The following is a 13,317-nucleotide window of genomic DNA, read 5'->3' as shown; positions in this document are numbered from 1 at the left end:
TTTTTTAAACATGCAAATGATTTGGTGACCCCAGCTCATTTTTTGGCAAATTTGCTTGATAATCGCTTTATTGAAAATAAACTTATCCTCCATCCATTATAAATTATCATCCAGAAGCATTTTAGATTATTATTATTATTATTACCAGGCAAAGTGTGTACCCTTTACACCATATGTTTTCTAAACACCTATATTGAGAATGTAAAACCATTGGCATGGTGGCGTTCTAAGAAAAATAAATAGGTATACTACAGCATTGAAACTGGCTCAGCAGCTTCACACAGCGGTTGCATTGTCAGCCAACATAGAAAGACTCTTCTCATCATAAGATTCCAAACTACGTAATCGGCTAGGCAATGTCAAAGCTGCTAAGTTGGTTTCAATTTTTAAAGAGCTTAATTCCATCAGTGATGACGTGATTGGTTTAAATTACAAGATTACTATGAGTCTGAAACAGTTTTGAGAAATTGATTAACTCTTCTTTGCAAAATATTTTCAGTTTTCCAATTTTTTTTTGTGTTCAGATTATTAATAAATAAATAATATATATGTTAAAAAGTTTATATAATGTATTTGAGAATTTTTTTGATGTTATATTAATAAAGAAAATGAAAAAAAGCACTTGTTTAATTTAAGTGTTTTAAACAAAAACTGTTTTAAACATAAGCAAACGTTTAAAACATGTTTAAAACAGTTGATTAAAACAAAATGTTTAAAACAAAACAACCCTGTAATTAATCTAAATATTTACAGTATGAATACAAAATAAAACTAAGTTACATTGAAATAATAATAAAGGCCTACAAATAAGTCCAACATGACTGTATCATGACCTTAATTTGCCTTGTTTCTTTAAATATTTGTTTTTGCCGGAAATGCGTAAAATAAGCTAGCATAACACCAAATTGCAAAAAGGAAAAGATCAGTAAAGTAACACAATAACATGCATCTGGGTCAACACTAATACCGTGTAGGCCCTCCTCTACTTCTTATGACTGCATTTATGCGTCAAGGCATGCTTGATATCAAATGTTCAACAAAAGCTTGCGGACTATTCTCCCATTCTTCTATAACGGCCTCAGTGAGTTGGTTGTGATTGGCAATAGGGGGTCTGCGACTTCGAATCTTTTTTTTTGAGATAGTCCCATAGATGCTCTATAGGATTCATGTCCGGACTGTTAGGTGGCCACTCCAACATTGGAATATCAACATCATTTAGGTAGCCAATAACCTGTCGAGCCACATGAGGACGAGCGTTGTCTTGCATGAATAACAAATTAGAGCCAAGAAACGGAGCAAAAGGCATTACATGTTCGAAAATAATGTTGTCTAAGTAATAATGGACATTTATAGACCTCGTACGTATGGGGACCAACTCCGTACGAGCTTCAAAACAAATTCCCCCCCAAACATTTTAGAGCCACCACCAAAAGGTACTTTAGGAGAGATTTTGCAGCTGGCAAACCTTTCTCCTCGCCTTCGCCAAACACGCTCACGACCATCTGGAGCTTTTAGGCTTACTCTAGTCTCATCGGAGAAAAGAACTCGTTTCCAATCATCGATGGTTCAATTTTGATGCAATCTTGCAAAATTCAATCTCTGAACCATGTGTTCTCTGGTAAGCAAGGATTTTTTTCCGGTTTCCTGTTGCTCAATTCTGCTTCATGTAAACGTCTTCTAACTGTTCGAGACGATATCGCGGCATTTCGAACATCTGCTGGTTCATTTTTTAGCAAATTGCTGGTGACTCTCCTATCTGTGAGAGCACGTTGTCTCAAAAAACGATCATCAATTTGATTTTTCGCCCTTGCCCTGATCTTCGATAGTACGGCGCTGTTTCATTAGATCGCCTCACCTTGCGACTGATGCTGGAATGATGTCTTCCTGACAAACCTGCAACGTATCGCATTGAATATCCTTCATTTAGGAGAGTCGATGCTCGCACTGCCTCCTCTATTGACAAATTTCTTTGGCGGTTCATGTTTTTATTTGATTTTTATGCAAATGAACTTCCAAACATGCATGTGATGAAAAATATAACAATAAAAAGCTTGTTTCTCACAATCACTTTGCTTTAATCGGCACTTTTTATGAAAAGTTTAACTCACTTTTAGTCTAAAACGAAGTTTAATACAAATTATTGTTAAAACAAGACTAATATTATCTTACATAACAACTGTCACTGTCAAACAAGGTCCATAGACAACTTGTACAGTAAATTATCAATAAATAAAGATTATTGAGAAAAATATGAGTGATGCGTTAATTTTGCCCAGGAGTTTATATTGAAATATTATACCAACGCATACCTTTAGCGACCTCTAACGAGGAGATGAAGTCAGTGTCGATAACGATTAAAATAAACAAACCCAAGGCTTCACCAAGCCATTGGGCGATGCTAGGAATCTATTCAAACGTAAAACAAAATAATAATAGACGGTTGAGTTTTGATTCTATTTGAGTCCCATAAGGCGCTTTTTATGCTTTTAAAATGTCACGCATTTCTTTATACCAGAACAATTTTTCTACTATTTTTTCATTTGCTAGATTAATTACATTCTGTATTTAAATAGAGTCCAGCTACTGTCAGACGAAGAAGCACAAGAAGTAACAAGACTGCTAAACATTAAAGAAAACGAATCCAGCAACAAATGGCTGCCAAACGCAACAAGTTCATTCCTGCAAGATTCCGTTACGACTTCTATTCAAGACTCCTCCGGTCCAGTTTCGCTGAACGACAGCTACAACTTACCTTCTTTGCACGACGATCAAGGTAAAGATTTCATCATCAACGAGCAGAGCCAAACGAACGACTTGGTTTACACTAAACTGAATAAAATAAAATCTGTCGAACCTTTGTCGCAATATTACGAATCCACCGAGAGTTTGGTTTCTGGGCAAGACGAGGAGGAACCGTCTAAAGTTGACATCGACACAAGTGTTTCTGCAACTGATTCGGGACTGATAGGTAATGTATTTATTTTTTTTTGTCTAAATTAGTATAATCGTTGCGCTCAAAAATTCGTAGGCTAACATAGAAAAACATTTTTTTTTTATTAAATTTGATTTTATTATTCAATATACACTCACTGGCACAGAATTCCGCCGCCCAAAATTTTTGATTAATTTTGAGAATCTACGAGGGTCGTTTTTTTTTTCAACCTCCGTTTGTCCATAAAAAATTCCCGTGAAGCGTTTCGCCATTGCGGTGCTCAGTGGGCGACAGCGCATCTCCCCCGCTACACTCTACATTAATCCCGACTTCCAGGCATCAGTCTGTACTGTGCTACACACAACATGGCCGCGACAATTAGTTCTCCCGCCAAGTTTGAATTACGCGCTGTCATTCGCTTTCATTTGACACACACACTTGACACATCAAGGATGTGTCAAATGAAACTTGTGGAAATTCCATTGCCAACGATGTTAAAGTGAAGCGACGGTTGTTTCTCACCGCTTCATCAACACGTTGAACAAGCTCATCTGTAACGACAGAATTGCGACCTTGACCCCCTTCGTCATGCACATCATTTCGTCCTTCTTTGAATTTTCGGCACCATTCACGCACAACTCCATCACTCATAAACCCTTCTCCGTACACTTGACACATCCTTCGATGAATTGCAGCTGCACTATTGCCTTCTGCCTGCAAAAAGCGAATGACAGCGCGTAATTCACACTTGGCGGGCGAACTAATTGTCGCGGCCATGTTGTTTCGTGTGTAGCACAGTACAGACTGATGCCTGGAAGTCGGGATTAATGTAGAGTGTAGCGGGGGAGATGCGCTGTCGCCCACTGCGCACCGCAATGGCGAAACGCTTCACGAGAATTTTTTATGGACAAACGGAGGTTGAAAAAAAACGACCCTCGTATAACTTTATTATTTGTACTCCGATTTTCAAGATGCTTGCATCGGTTTGTAGGTACATGTATTGATGTCGTTTGTTATTATTCTGGTAATAAATAATTACACTCTTATAAAAAAGAACTTTTTTTATAATAAAACGTTTTTATTATTTATAGGAGAGAATATAAAATAATTTGTCGATATAAAATGCTTAAAATTCCAAAAATCACACTATAAAAAAAGTACTTTTTATAATAACACGGTTTTGTTATATACAGGACACAACATGTTTCGAAAGAATAAAATATGAATTTTTAGTAGGTGTAATAACTGTTAAAATTATAATTCCAAAAATTACACTAGTATAAAAAGTACTTTTTATAATACCACGGTTGTTTAAAATGGTATATACAGTATGTCCCTTTAAGTTGTATCCATCTGGAAAACTTTTTTATTATTAATTTTACAAAAAAAGTTATTCTTCATAAAAAGCTCGGCATGGTCCAAAACCTAAGATTTAACCATCAAATATCAATTTTTTGAATATTATACGAGGTATGTCAAAAAGTTTAAATTTCACAGAAAAGAGCTTTATTTTTCACAATATTGAAAATTGCTATTATAAAAAGTTGTTTGGAATTAAAACTATATTCTAGTATGCAATTACTTCCCTCTAACGGATTTTTTTTTTAATTATGGATAACTAACATTATTTTCAGTTATTTCAATTCAGATAACTCTTTTATTATTAATTTTACGAAAAAAGCCGAAGGGCGTCTATACTAGTTTTGCAGGCGGATACCTTATACCCTAGCGCCGGTACTGACGGCAAATAGCTTTTTTTTAATTCATTCCATAAATTCTCAACAGAATTGAGATCTGGGCTGCGTGCGGGTCATTCTAATCTTATCAATCCAACCTCTATTTTATGAGTCAGTCATTTACAAAAAATGGTACAGCTCTTACAAGAAAAGAGATATTCGGATATTTCAAAAAACAAAATTTAAGTGATGCCCCCGGCATAATATGGCAGGACTATGAAATAAAATCAGCTCTTCCATTTTTCCACAGAATTTTTTAAAGTTAGGAGAAAATACAACGCTTCCATTCATGCCATGCAAGCAATTTTTTTTGTTACCGTAATAATAACAAACGATATCAATACATGTACTTATATCTGGTGTAAAAATCTTGAAAATCGGAGCACAAATAATAAAGTTATGAATTATTAAACTTAATCAACAATTTTGGGTGGCGGGATTTTGTGCCGGTGAGTGTAGTTACCTTCGAGAGCGATACAACCATTCAATAGCGGTCATACAACTTTTCAGTATTATTTTTATAAGACAATTTTTCTTTAGCCTCAAAAAGCCTCAGTTTCGGCGATTACCTCTTCAATGGTTCTAAATTTCTCTCCAGCGAACCTTCTCTTGGGGTCAACGGATAGGTAATAGTCGCTGGAAGCTATATCTGGTGAATACGCTGGCTGGGGAAGCAATTCGAAGCCTAATTCAAGCAATTGTGCTGCCATCGTTTTCATTGATTTGTGACACGGTGCGTTATCTTGATGAAATGCTCTTTCTTCTTCTTCAAATGGGCCCGTTTTTTCGTGTTTCGTCTTTAAAATGCTCCAATAACGCAATGTAATAGTCGTGGTTAATGGTTTTTTCATTTTCAAGATAGTCAATGAATATTATACCATGCGCATCCCAAAATACTGATGCCATAACCTTGCCAGTCAGCTGTTGCGTCTTTATACGCTTTGTAGTCGGTTCATCACGTGCAGTTCACTCGGCTGACTGTCGATTGCACTCCGGTGTGATATGATGAAGCCATGTTTCATCCATTGTAACATATCGACGCAAAAATTCGGTTTTATTACGATTTAACATCATCAAACACTAACAAGAATTAGTTAGGGAAATAACACACACACAACAGTATCCATATTTTCCTAATGTCCTAAATATAGGACATAATTTTTGAAGTTATGCTTCTTTAGGCACGGGGGTGAATTTTTTACATTCCTGGCGCATGCGCACACCGACAGTATGTTGTTAGTTGCTAAATCATCCTAGTTATGTATGTATCAGCGCAACTAAGGTTTGAAAGTAATATAGTAGTGTTTTTAGTAAATATATTTATTATAATTTTTGTGTCTTTGGATTTGTCTTCTTTGGAAGTAAGATAATAAGTATTTTAAACATTTTTATATTTAATACTTCACTTGATCTGTTTGTCACCGTCGTTTGTAATTACGTTCCAGAAGCCGTATAAACAAAACCCTGATAGGTTATTGGTAGAGCATTCGACTACATAACGCGAAGGTCCCGGGTTCAAATCCTGACACAGACGATTGTTATCGTTTTTTTATTTTTGGTGTTGTTTTAATAAAAAAAAAATTGAAAGTGTTTGTATCAAAATTAGTTTATTAATTAAATAAAATACAAATAAACTTTTAAGTATATTTATTTCGTTGAAATCATATAATAGAAGTATAACTTCTTACGTGCGTACAAAGTACACACACATTCTTTTTTTTACAATAGCAAATAGACAAAGTCAAAGTTAACTACGTTTTTGTACCTCAATCATTCATTTGGTATCTTTTTTTTGTTTTTTTTTACATCCATTTTACTGCAATAAACAATGATATGAGTGTTAAGAAAGTGACACAGTCAGTATTCACCCAGTGGTGAATACCTAAAAGAGTACAATAATAATTGAATTAATTTGAATAGTACAATAGTAATAAGTTGAAATGATTAGTTAGTGTTGAGCAGGGCGCGAGGATATATATATATATATACTGATATATATCACGATATATCGTGATATATATCAGTATTTTATTTCGTACTAATTTTTACATAAGAAGGTTACAAAGCGGCAACGTAGCAACTGCGTTGACTTGCCTTCTAACAGGAATTCAAATCAATCAAGATCAACAAATTCAACTTAAGAACGTTTATTACAAAAGGAGGAATATGGCTCTAGGTTCGCCTCATTTTTTGGCAAACTTACTGGACCATCGCTTTTTGGGAGAAAGACTTACTGCCGAACAAAAAGAACAGGCTTACGAATATTTAAATTCAATCAACACAGATTTTGTTCCGTTTGTAATGGACCTAACTTCGAAGCCTAAACCTTTTCCGTCTTTCATATATGGTCCAAATTTCAAAAAAACCTCTCCATTATTATTATGGTGGAAGTCTGTTCCAATCGCTGAATCTGCTTGGCCTGAAAAACACATATTTCTCGAACGAATTAACCAATTAGTTACAGCAGTAGCCGCAACGGCAAGCATTGAAAGGTGCTTTTCAAGCTTTGGACTTGTCATTCCAAATTACGAAATAATTTAGGAACCGAAAAGGCTGCTAAACTTGTATTCATGTTTAAATATTTAAACAGTTCTTCATACCAAAAATATGACAATTTGGAATGGATTTGTCCTGAACAAGAAACTTAAAGAAGGGAAAACAAAAGAGGCAGAATTAAGTCTTGGGTGCTTTACTGGTTTTGATTCAGACACTTCCGATATTGAACAATCATCTTATTAATTTTCTAAATTTTGATTTTGTTTTTTAAATGTTCAGAATTTTAAGTTATTTTGGAAAAATAGAAATACCTACATGTTTAAGTTAATGTTTTCAATATTTTTAGTTAATTTAGTTGTTACTTGGATACTCGTATCATTTTGTTTCCTGTATATGTAACATACTACCATACGTACGTTTATATTTTTGTATTTTTTATTTAAGTAAAAAATATATCTTTTATACTGTTATATTTTTGTATTTTTTAATTAAAGTAAAAATATATCTTTTATATTGTCACATTCTACATTTGAGTCTTATTTTGGTCAATTTAGTTTCTCTATTGAAATGTTTTCCAAAATATCATAAATATCATATAAATATCACATTTTGGATATATATCATATATATCCGATATTTTGATATTTATATAAATATCATGGATATTTTGTGCCCTGGTGTTGAGGTCAAGAGTGTGTTCTTTTTAGTCTTCTGTCCTGTAGGGCGGTCAGGAGATTGGAGACCAATATGTTTGGGTGAACCTGTAGTCTATTGTGGTACTTGGAGCAACAGAGAAATAATTTCTTCTTTGACGGTTTGGACTTGGAGATCCCTATGTATATTATGTTGGAAATGTACCAAGGAGCTTGGCACAGTTGCCTTAGAACTTTTGATTGAAAGCGCTGTATCTTGAGTAAATTTGTTTTTACTGGCAGTTCCCCAGATTTGGATGCCATACGTCCAGATGGGTTTCAGTACACATTTGTAGATAAGCAGTTTATTGTCTATATTTTTGATTCATGAACCAGTACATCTTTCTATATACGAGTCCCAGTTGCAGTCGTTTGTTCCAAATATGCTTTTGCCATGTTAGGCGGCTGTCTAGGTAAATCCTTAAGTATTTGACGTCACTTCTTATTGGCAGTGGTGTGTTGTTAAAGGTTAACGCTGGATTGATCCCCTTCCTTAGTGTAAACGTAATGTTTGGTGACTTGGAGCTATTAACTTTGACTCTTCACAGTTTAAACCATATTTCAAGTCTATTTAAGTGACTTTGTAGTATCTGAGAAGCTAGGGTCGGATTTTCGTGGCAGGCCATTAGGACAGTGTCATCAGCATATGTTGCAATTGTTGTACGGTCTGAAGTTGGTATATCTGCTGTGAACAGGAGGTACAGTGTGGGTCCAAGGACACTTCCTTGGGGTACGCCAGAGTGGATGGGATGTAGAGTAGTGAGGGCCTCCCCTAGTTTTATCTGATACGATCTGCCGGTGAGGTATGATTGTAGGAGTATGCAGATTGGATGAGGCAGTTTTCTTTTAAGTTTTGATATTAGACCTTTATGCCATACCTTGTCGAAGGCTTGGGAGACATCCAGGAAGGCTGCTGTACAATATTTTTTGATCTCGAGTGCATCTCTTGCGGTTCTGATTACCCTATGAACCAGTTCGATTGTATCATGTTGTTGTCGAAATCCGAATTGGTAATAAGGTACATATTAGGTTTTTTTTTCTGTAATGACAGTGTCTATTCTTTTCAGGAGGGTAAAGGCAGAAGGCTTATAGGACAATAGGATGAAGGTTGGGTTGTGTCTTTGTTGGGTTTATGAATTAGAATGATTTGTGCTACCTTCCATTGGGAGGGGAAGTAGCACAATCTTAGGACAGCATTATATGTACATTAGTAGCTTATTGCTTCTTCAGGTAGTTCTTTGAGTATTAGTCCTGTTATCAAGTCGTATCCAGGTGCTTTTTTTGTATTCAGGTTTTTGATTACTTCTTCAATTTCGGTAATTTTAACTCTTCTGGTGGGAAGACACATCTGGTAGGGTTCATTTGCTATATCTGTAATAAATTTCACTTCGTTCTCTGGAACCTCTCTCTTGTGCGATTGGAAAACTGACTGAAGATGTTCAGCGAAGGTGTTAGCCCTCTCTTCGTCACTTCGAGACCAGGTGCCATCATTTTTTCTTATCGGTGCTTTAGTTTGTAATTGTGTTTTGAGTTTTTTAGACAATTTATTTGGTATCTTAGAAACATTTTTTTAACATCTCATAAAATATGTAAACTAATATATTCACAATTTCTTTCAGATTCAGTCACCAGCTTATCAGAAGGCAACTATTTAGAAAAGACTGACGACGATTTTGTACCAAAGCCAGTTAGCATTATAGGAATTGAACACGGTGTCCATTATTACGAAGACGGGCACTTTTGGATGGAAGTTCCTGGTCTACCGCCGGAAGAAGAAGAAGAGGAAGATTTCGAATGTACGGAATATCTGCCGAAAACCAGCAGAGTGAAGTTTTCCAAAGAGCCGATGAAAGTGTACTCTACGTTCAGTATCACGGATTATGACCGGAAGAACGAGGATGTGGATCCAGTTGCTGCTTCGGCTGAGTATGAACTGGAAAAACGAGTGGAAAAGATGGATGTGTTTCCGGTAGAACTTGTCAAGGGTTCCGAAGGGCTCGGATTAAGCATTATAGGAATGGGAGTGGGAGCAGATGCAGGATTGGAGAAATTGGGTATGTACATGTTTGGATAATCAAATTTGAAATTATTTTTAGTAAAATTGGCGCTTTTCTGGTTGTATATAACATGCACATAACTGTTCATGACACATCAATTAATAAGCGTTGTTTGTCTAGTAAATTTTAAGGTAGTAATAAGCCGATCGTATACAAGAACAATAAGAAGGTCTCGTTGCTCATTATCTTTTTTAGGTATCGTCACAAAAGTCGACAGCAGCCAATCCGTTGGTATATAGCCAGTTGCATCAATTTTATTAAAAAGATCTTCTTCCTTCTTGTATGTAGGCTTTAAAGCCTGTTTCTTCTTCAATATTAGCTTCCTAAATTGTTTAAATTATCACACAATCTTTTTCTTGGTCTGCCAATACTTCTTCGTCCATTTGGGGACTTATCTCGTGCTATTCGTACTATTCTATCCTCTGCCATTCTACTAATGTGTTCGTTCCACTCCTGTTTAAGTTTTGTCACCAATCCCTTTATGTCTTCTACATTGCATGATCTTCTTATGTTTTCGCTTCTCTCCCTGTCAAACAGACTTTTCCCCGATATTCGTCGAAGTATTTTCATCCTTGTTGTTTCTAGTAGTCGTCTTGTTTTAGATATGTCAGGTCTTGTCTCCGCCGTGTATGTCAATATAGGTCTAATTGTTGCTTTATAGATTCGTGCTTTTGTTTCTTGTCTTAGGTGATTGTTCTTCCAGATTGTGTCATTAAGAGATCCCGCCGCTTTACTTGCTTTTAAGCTTTGTTGTCGTACTGCCTCTTTAACATATCCGTAACTGGTTATGTGTATCTATTCCCAGATATCTAAACTTTGCTTCCTGCTTTATTATGTTCCCATCAATTTCGATTTTACATCTTAGTGGGTATTTAGATGTTGTCATACATTTATTTCTTGGCTGTTGTATTGAAGATGTGTGTTAATCTTTGGAGATCGTCTTCTGTCTCGGCGATTAATGCGGCGTCGTCTGCATAACATAATATTTGGATTTCTTTATTCCCCATTCTGTAGCCATGACCTTTACGTACTGCTTCTATTATTTCGTCCATTATTATATTAAAGAGCAGTGGGCTTAACGAGTAACCTTGTCTGACTCCGCTTTCTACCGGTATAAACTGTGTTAGTTTTCCATTTATCTTTGCCTGTATTCGATTATGTAGGTAGATGTTTTCCATGGTTTGTTGAATATTGATTGGTATGTTTCGTCTATATGCTGGTTTATTGTACCCTCTGGCCTTTTCTGTGATTTGTCTTAGTACAAATATGGGGTCTACACAGGATCTTCCGTATCTGAATCCTTGTTGTTCACCTGATAAAGTTGTTAGTTTGATTTTGTTGGTTAGGACTTTTGTGGTTAGCTTAAGTGCGGTGTTGAGTAGGTTTATACCTCTATATTAAAAAGATGAAGGAGAGATTTTTGAACTTTCGAAGAGCTTTATTTGTTTTCACTCGGTATTTCATCTGGTCCCGTCGCTTTTCTGGTCTTTGCTAATCTTATTGCTTGATCAATTTCCTCCATAGTTATGTCAGGTCCTGTAACTACTTTGTTAATATCAAGCTCAGGCCTTTCATCATTCATTAAGCAGTGCCTCAATGTAGTCATTCCATCCGTCTATTTTATCCAAATCAGTGATACTTAGTTTTCCGTCTCTGTCAACTATGTTACTTGTATGTTTTTTTTCTGACCTGTGAGTTCTTTTATTTTTTTACATATTAAATTAATCATATTTTCTCTGTAAGCGCCGGATTCCACTTGCGATTTGTAATCGCGCAAAAAAATGTATATTTATTCATTACTCAAAAGGAGGACACATACAGTGTGTAAAGGGCATCAATAATCTAATAGCTTAAAAAAATTGCTGTTCCTGATCAAATCCAAATTAAGCGGGTCGTAAAGAAAATAAATTATTTTGTTTTACAGGTATTTTTGTGAAAACCATAACGGCAAACGGAGCAGCAGCTAAAGATGGCAGGATCAAAGTGAACGACCAAATCATCGAGGTCGATGGCAAGAGCTTAGTCGGAGTTACACAAGCTTATGCTGCGAGCGTTCTCAGAAACACATCTGGTTTGGTTAGGTTCAGTATTGGTCGGGAGAGAGATCCTGAAAATAGCGAAGTAGCACAGCTGATTAGACAGTCGTTACAGGCTGATAAAGAACGAGAAGAAAGACGGCAGAGGATGATAGATGAACAGCAACAGCATAGTGAAGCTAGCACTGTACAACTGACAGGTAGAGTTTTTATTGTAAATTAATTCTTTTTTTTTTACTTAAATTAAGGCAATTACTTAAATAAAACAGCGTGTTCCTCGCGTATACAACTGATAAGTGTCTATATTTTATTTCACGTTAAGAATAGAACATTGCGAAGATAGCTCCATGCATTTCTTATGAACGGTAGAAGCGCGCCGATGCCACGCCGTACTGATTAAAATGAATCGTATATTGGCAGTCGAGTATCCAGCCGTGCCCGAGAGGTTTGTCAACACTGATCTCGATAAGCGTAACGTTCTATTCTTAACGTGAAATAAAGTATAGTCAGATGTAAAGTTATAATATTCGTCACCGTAATGATCTTCTTTCTTCTGTAGGTGCCATCTCATCTTCGAAGATTGGGAATCATCAGAGCGGTTTTTACTTTTGAGACCGCGCCTCTAAATAATTCGTTGTTACTACATCCAATCCACTCCCTAAGATTCTTCAGCCATGGGTTACGTCTCCTTCCTATGGATCTTTTCCCTGGATTTTCCTTGCATGATGACCTGGAGTATTAGATATTTATCTCCTCTCATCACATGTCCCATATATCTGTTTTCTTCTCTCAATAATTGTTAGAAGTACTTCTCTTTCCTTGTGCATATGTCTATTATCTCTACGTTGGTTATTCTATCTGTCCATGAGAGCTTCTAGACCTGGATCCCGCATACCAAAACAAAGTTGATTAATAGCAAGCTGAAAATTTGTTAATAACTTAAGGGTGTCTAGTCGGACAAACTTTGATATATGGGAATACTGGAACAGGGGAAGTTTTAATTGTGGAACAGGTTAAAAATTTGGAACGTCAGATTACGAAAACGTTCCATGTATTTTGTCGGACAGAACTTACAATTGATTTGTTACCATTTCATTAAACTCTCATGCAAAAGCGCTAACACAGACGGGGCGGCGTACGTCGACTGAACCCCCGCTGAGATGTCGAAAGCGACGCATCCCTTACTATACTTTGATGCAGTGACACACACCAGGCGCTCTTAAAATTTTCGTTGCAGCGGCGTTACCGCGACCCATCCTAGAAACCATATGTCGCGCCAGTCGGTTTTACGACTTCGATGGCATATCATATATGCGTGTATCGTGGTATAACACATACGTTTGAGCTGTTGTCTAGCGAATATTGTTG

The 13,317-nt window shown here is 36.2% G+C and overlaps 1 protein-coding gene across 4 annotated transcripts in view; it reads left to right on the top strand.

The window, feature by feature from the left end:
- Positions 1-13,317, top strand: part of LOC114343319 (uncharacterized) — a 137,528-nt gene that overhangs the window by 66,994 nt on the left and 57,217 nt on the right. For all 4 annotated transcript variants that reach the window (XM_028294142.2, XM_028294149.2, XM_028294134.2 and 1 more), the window contains 3 exons: positions 2,574-2,968; positions 9,476-9,910; positions 11,838-12,149. In XM_028294142.2, the coding sequence (XP_028149943.2) occupies positions 2,574-2,968; positions 9,476-9,910; positions 11,838-12,149 (1,142 nt within the window). The remainder of the gene's footprint in view (positions 1-2,573; positions 2,969-9,475; positions 9,911-11,837; positions 12,150-13,317) is intronic.

Source organism: Diabrotica virgifera, chromosome 5 (genome assembly GCF_917563875.1).
Source record: "Diabrotica virgifera virgifera chromosome 5, PGI_DIABVI_V3a".
NCBI lineage: Eukaryota > Metazoa > Arthropoda > Insecta > Coleoptera > Chrysomelidae > Diabrotica > Diabrotica virgifera.
Note: the sequence above shows the minus strand (reverse complement) of the source record. Positions and strands in the feature narration are given on the sequence as shown.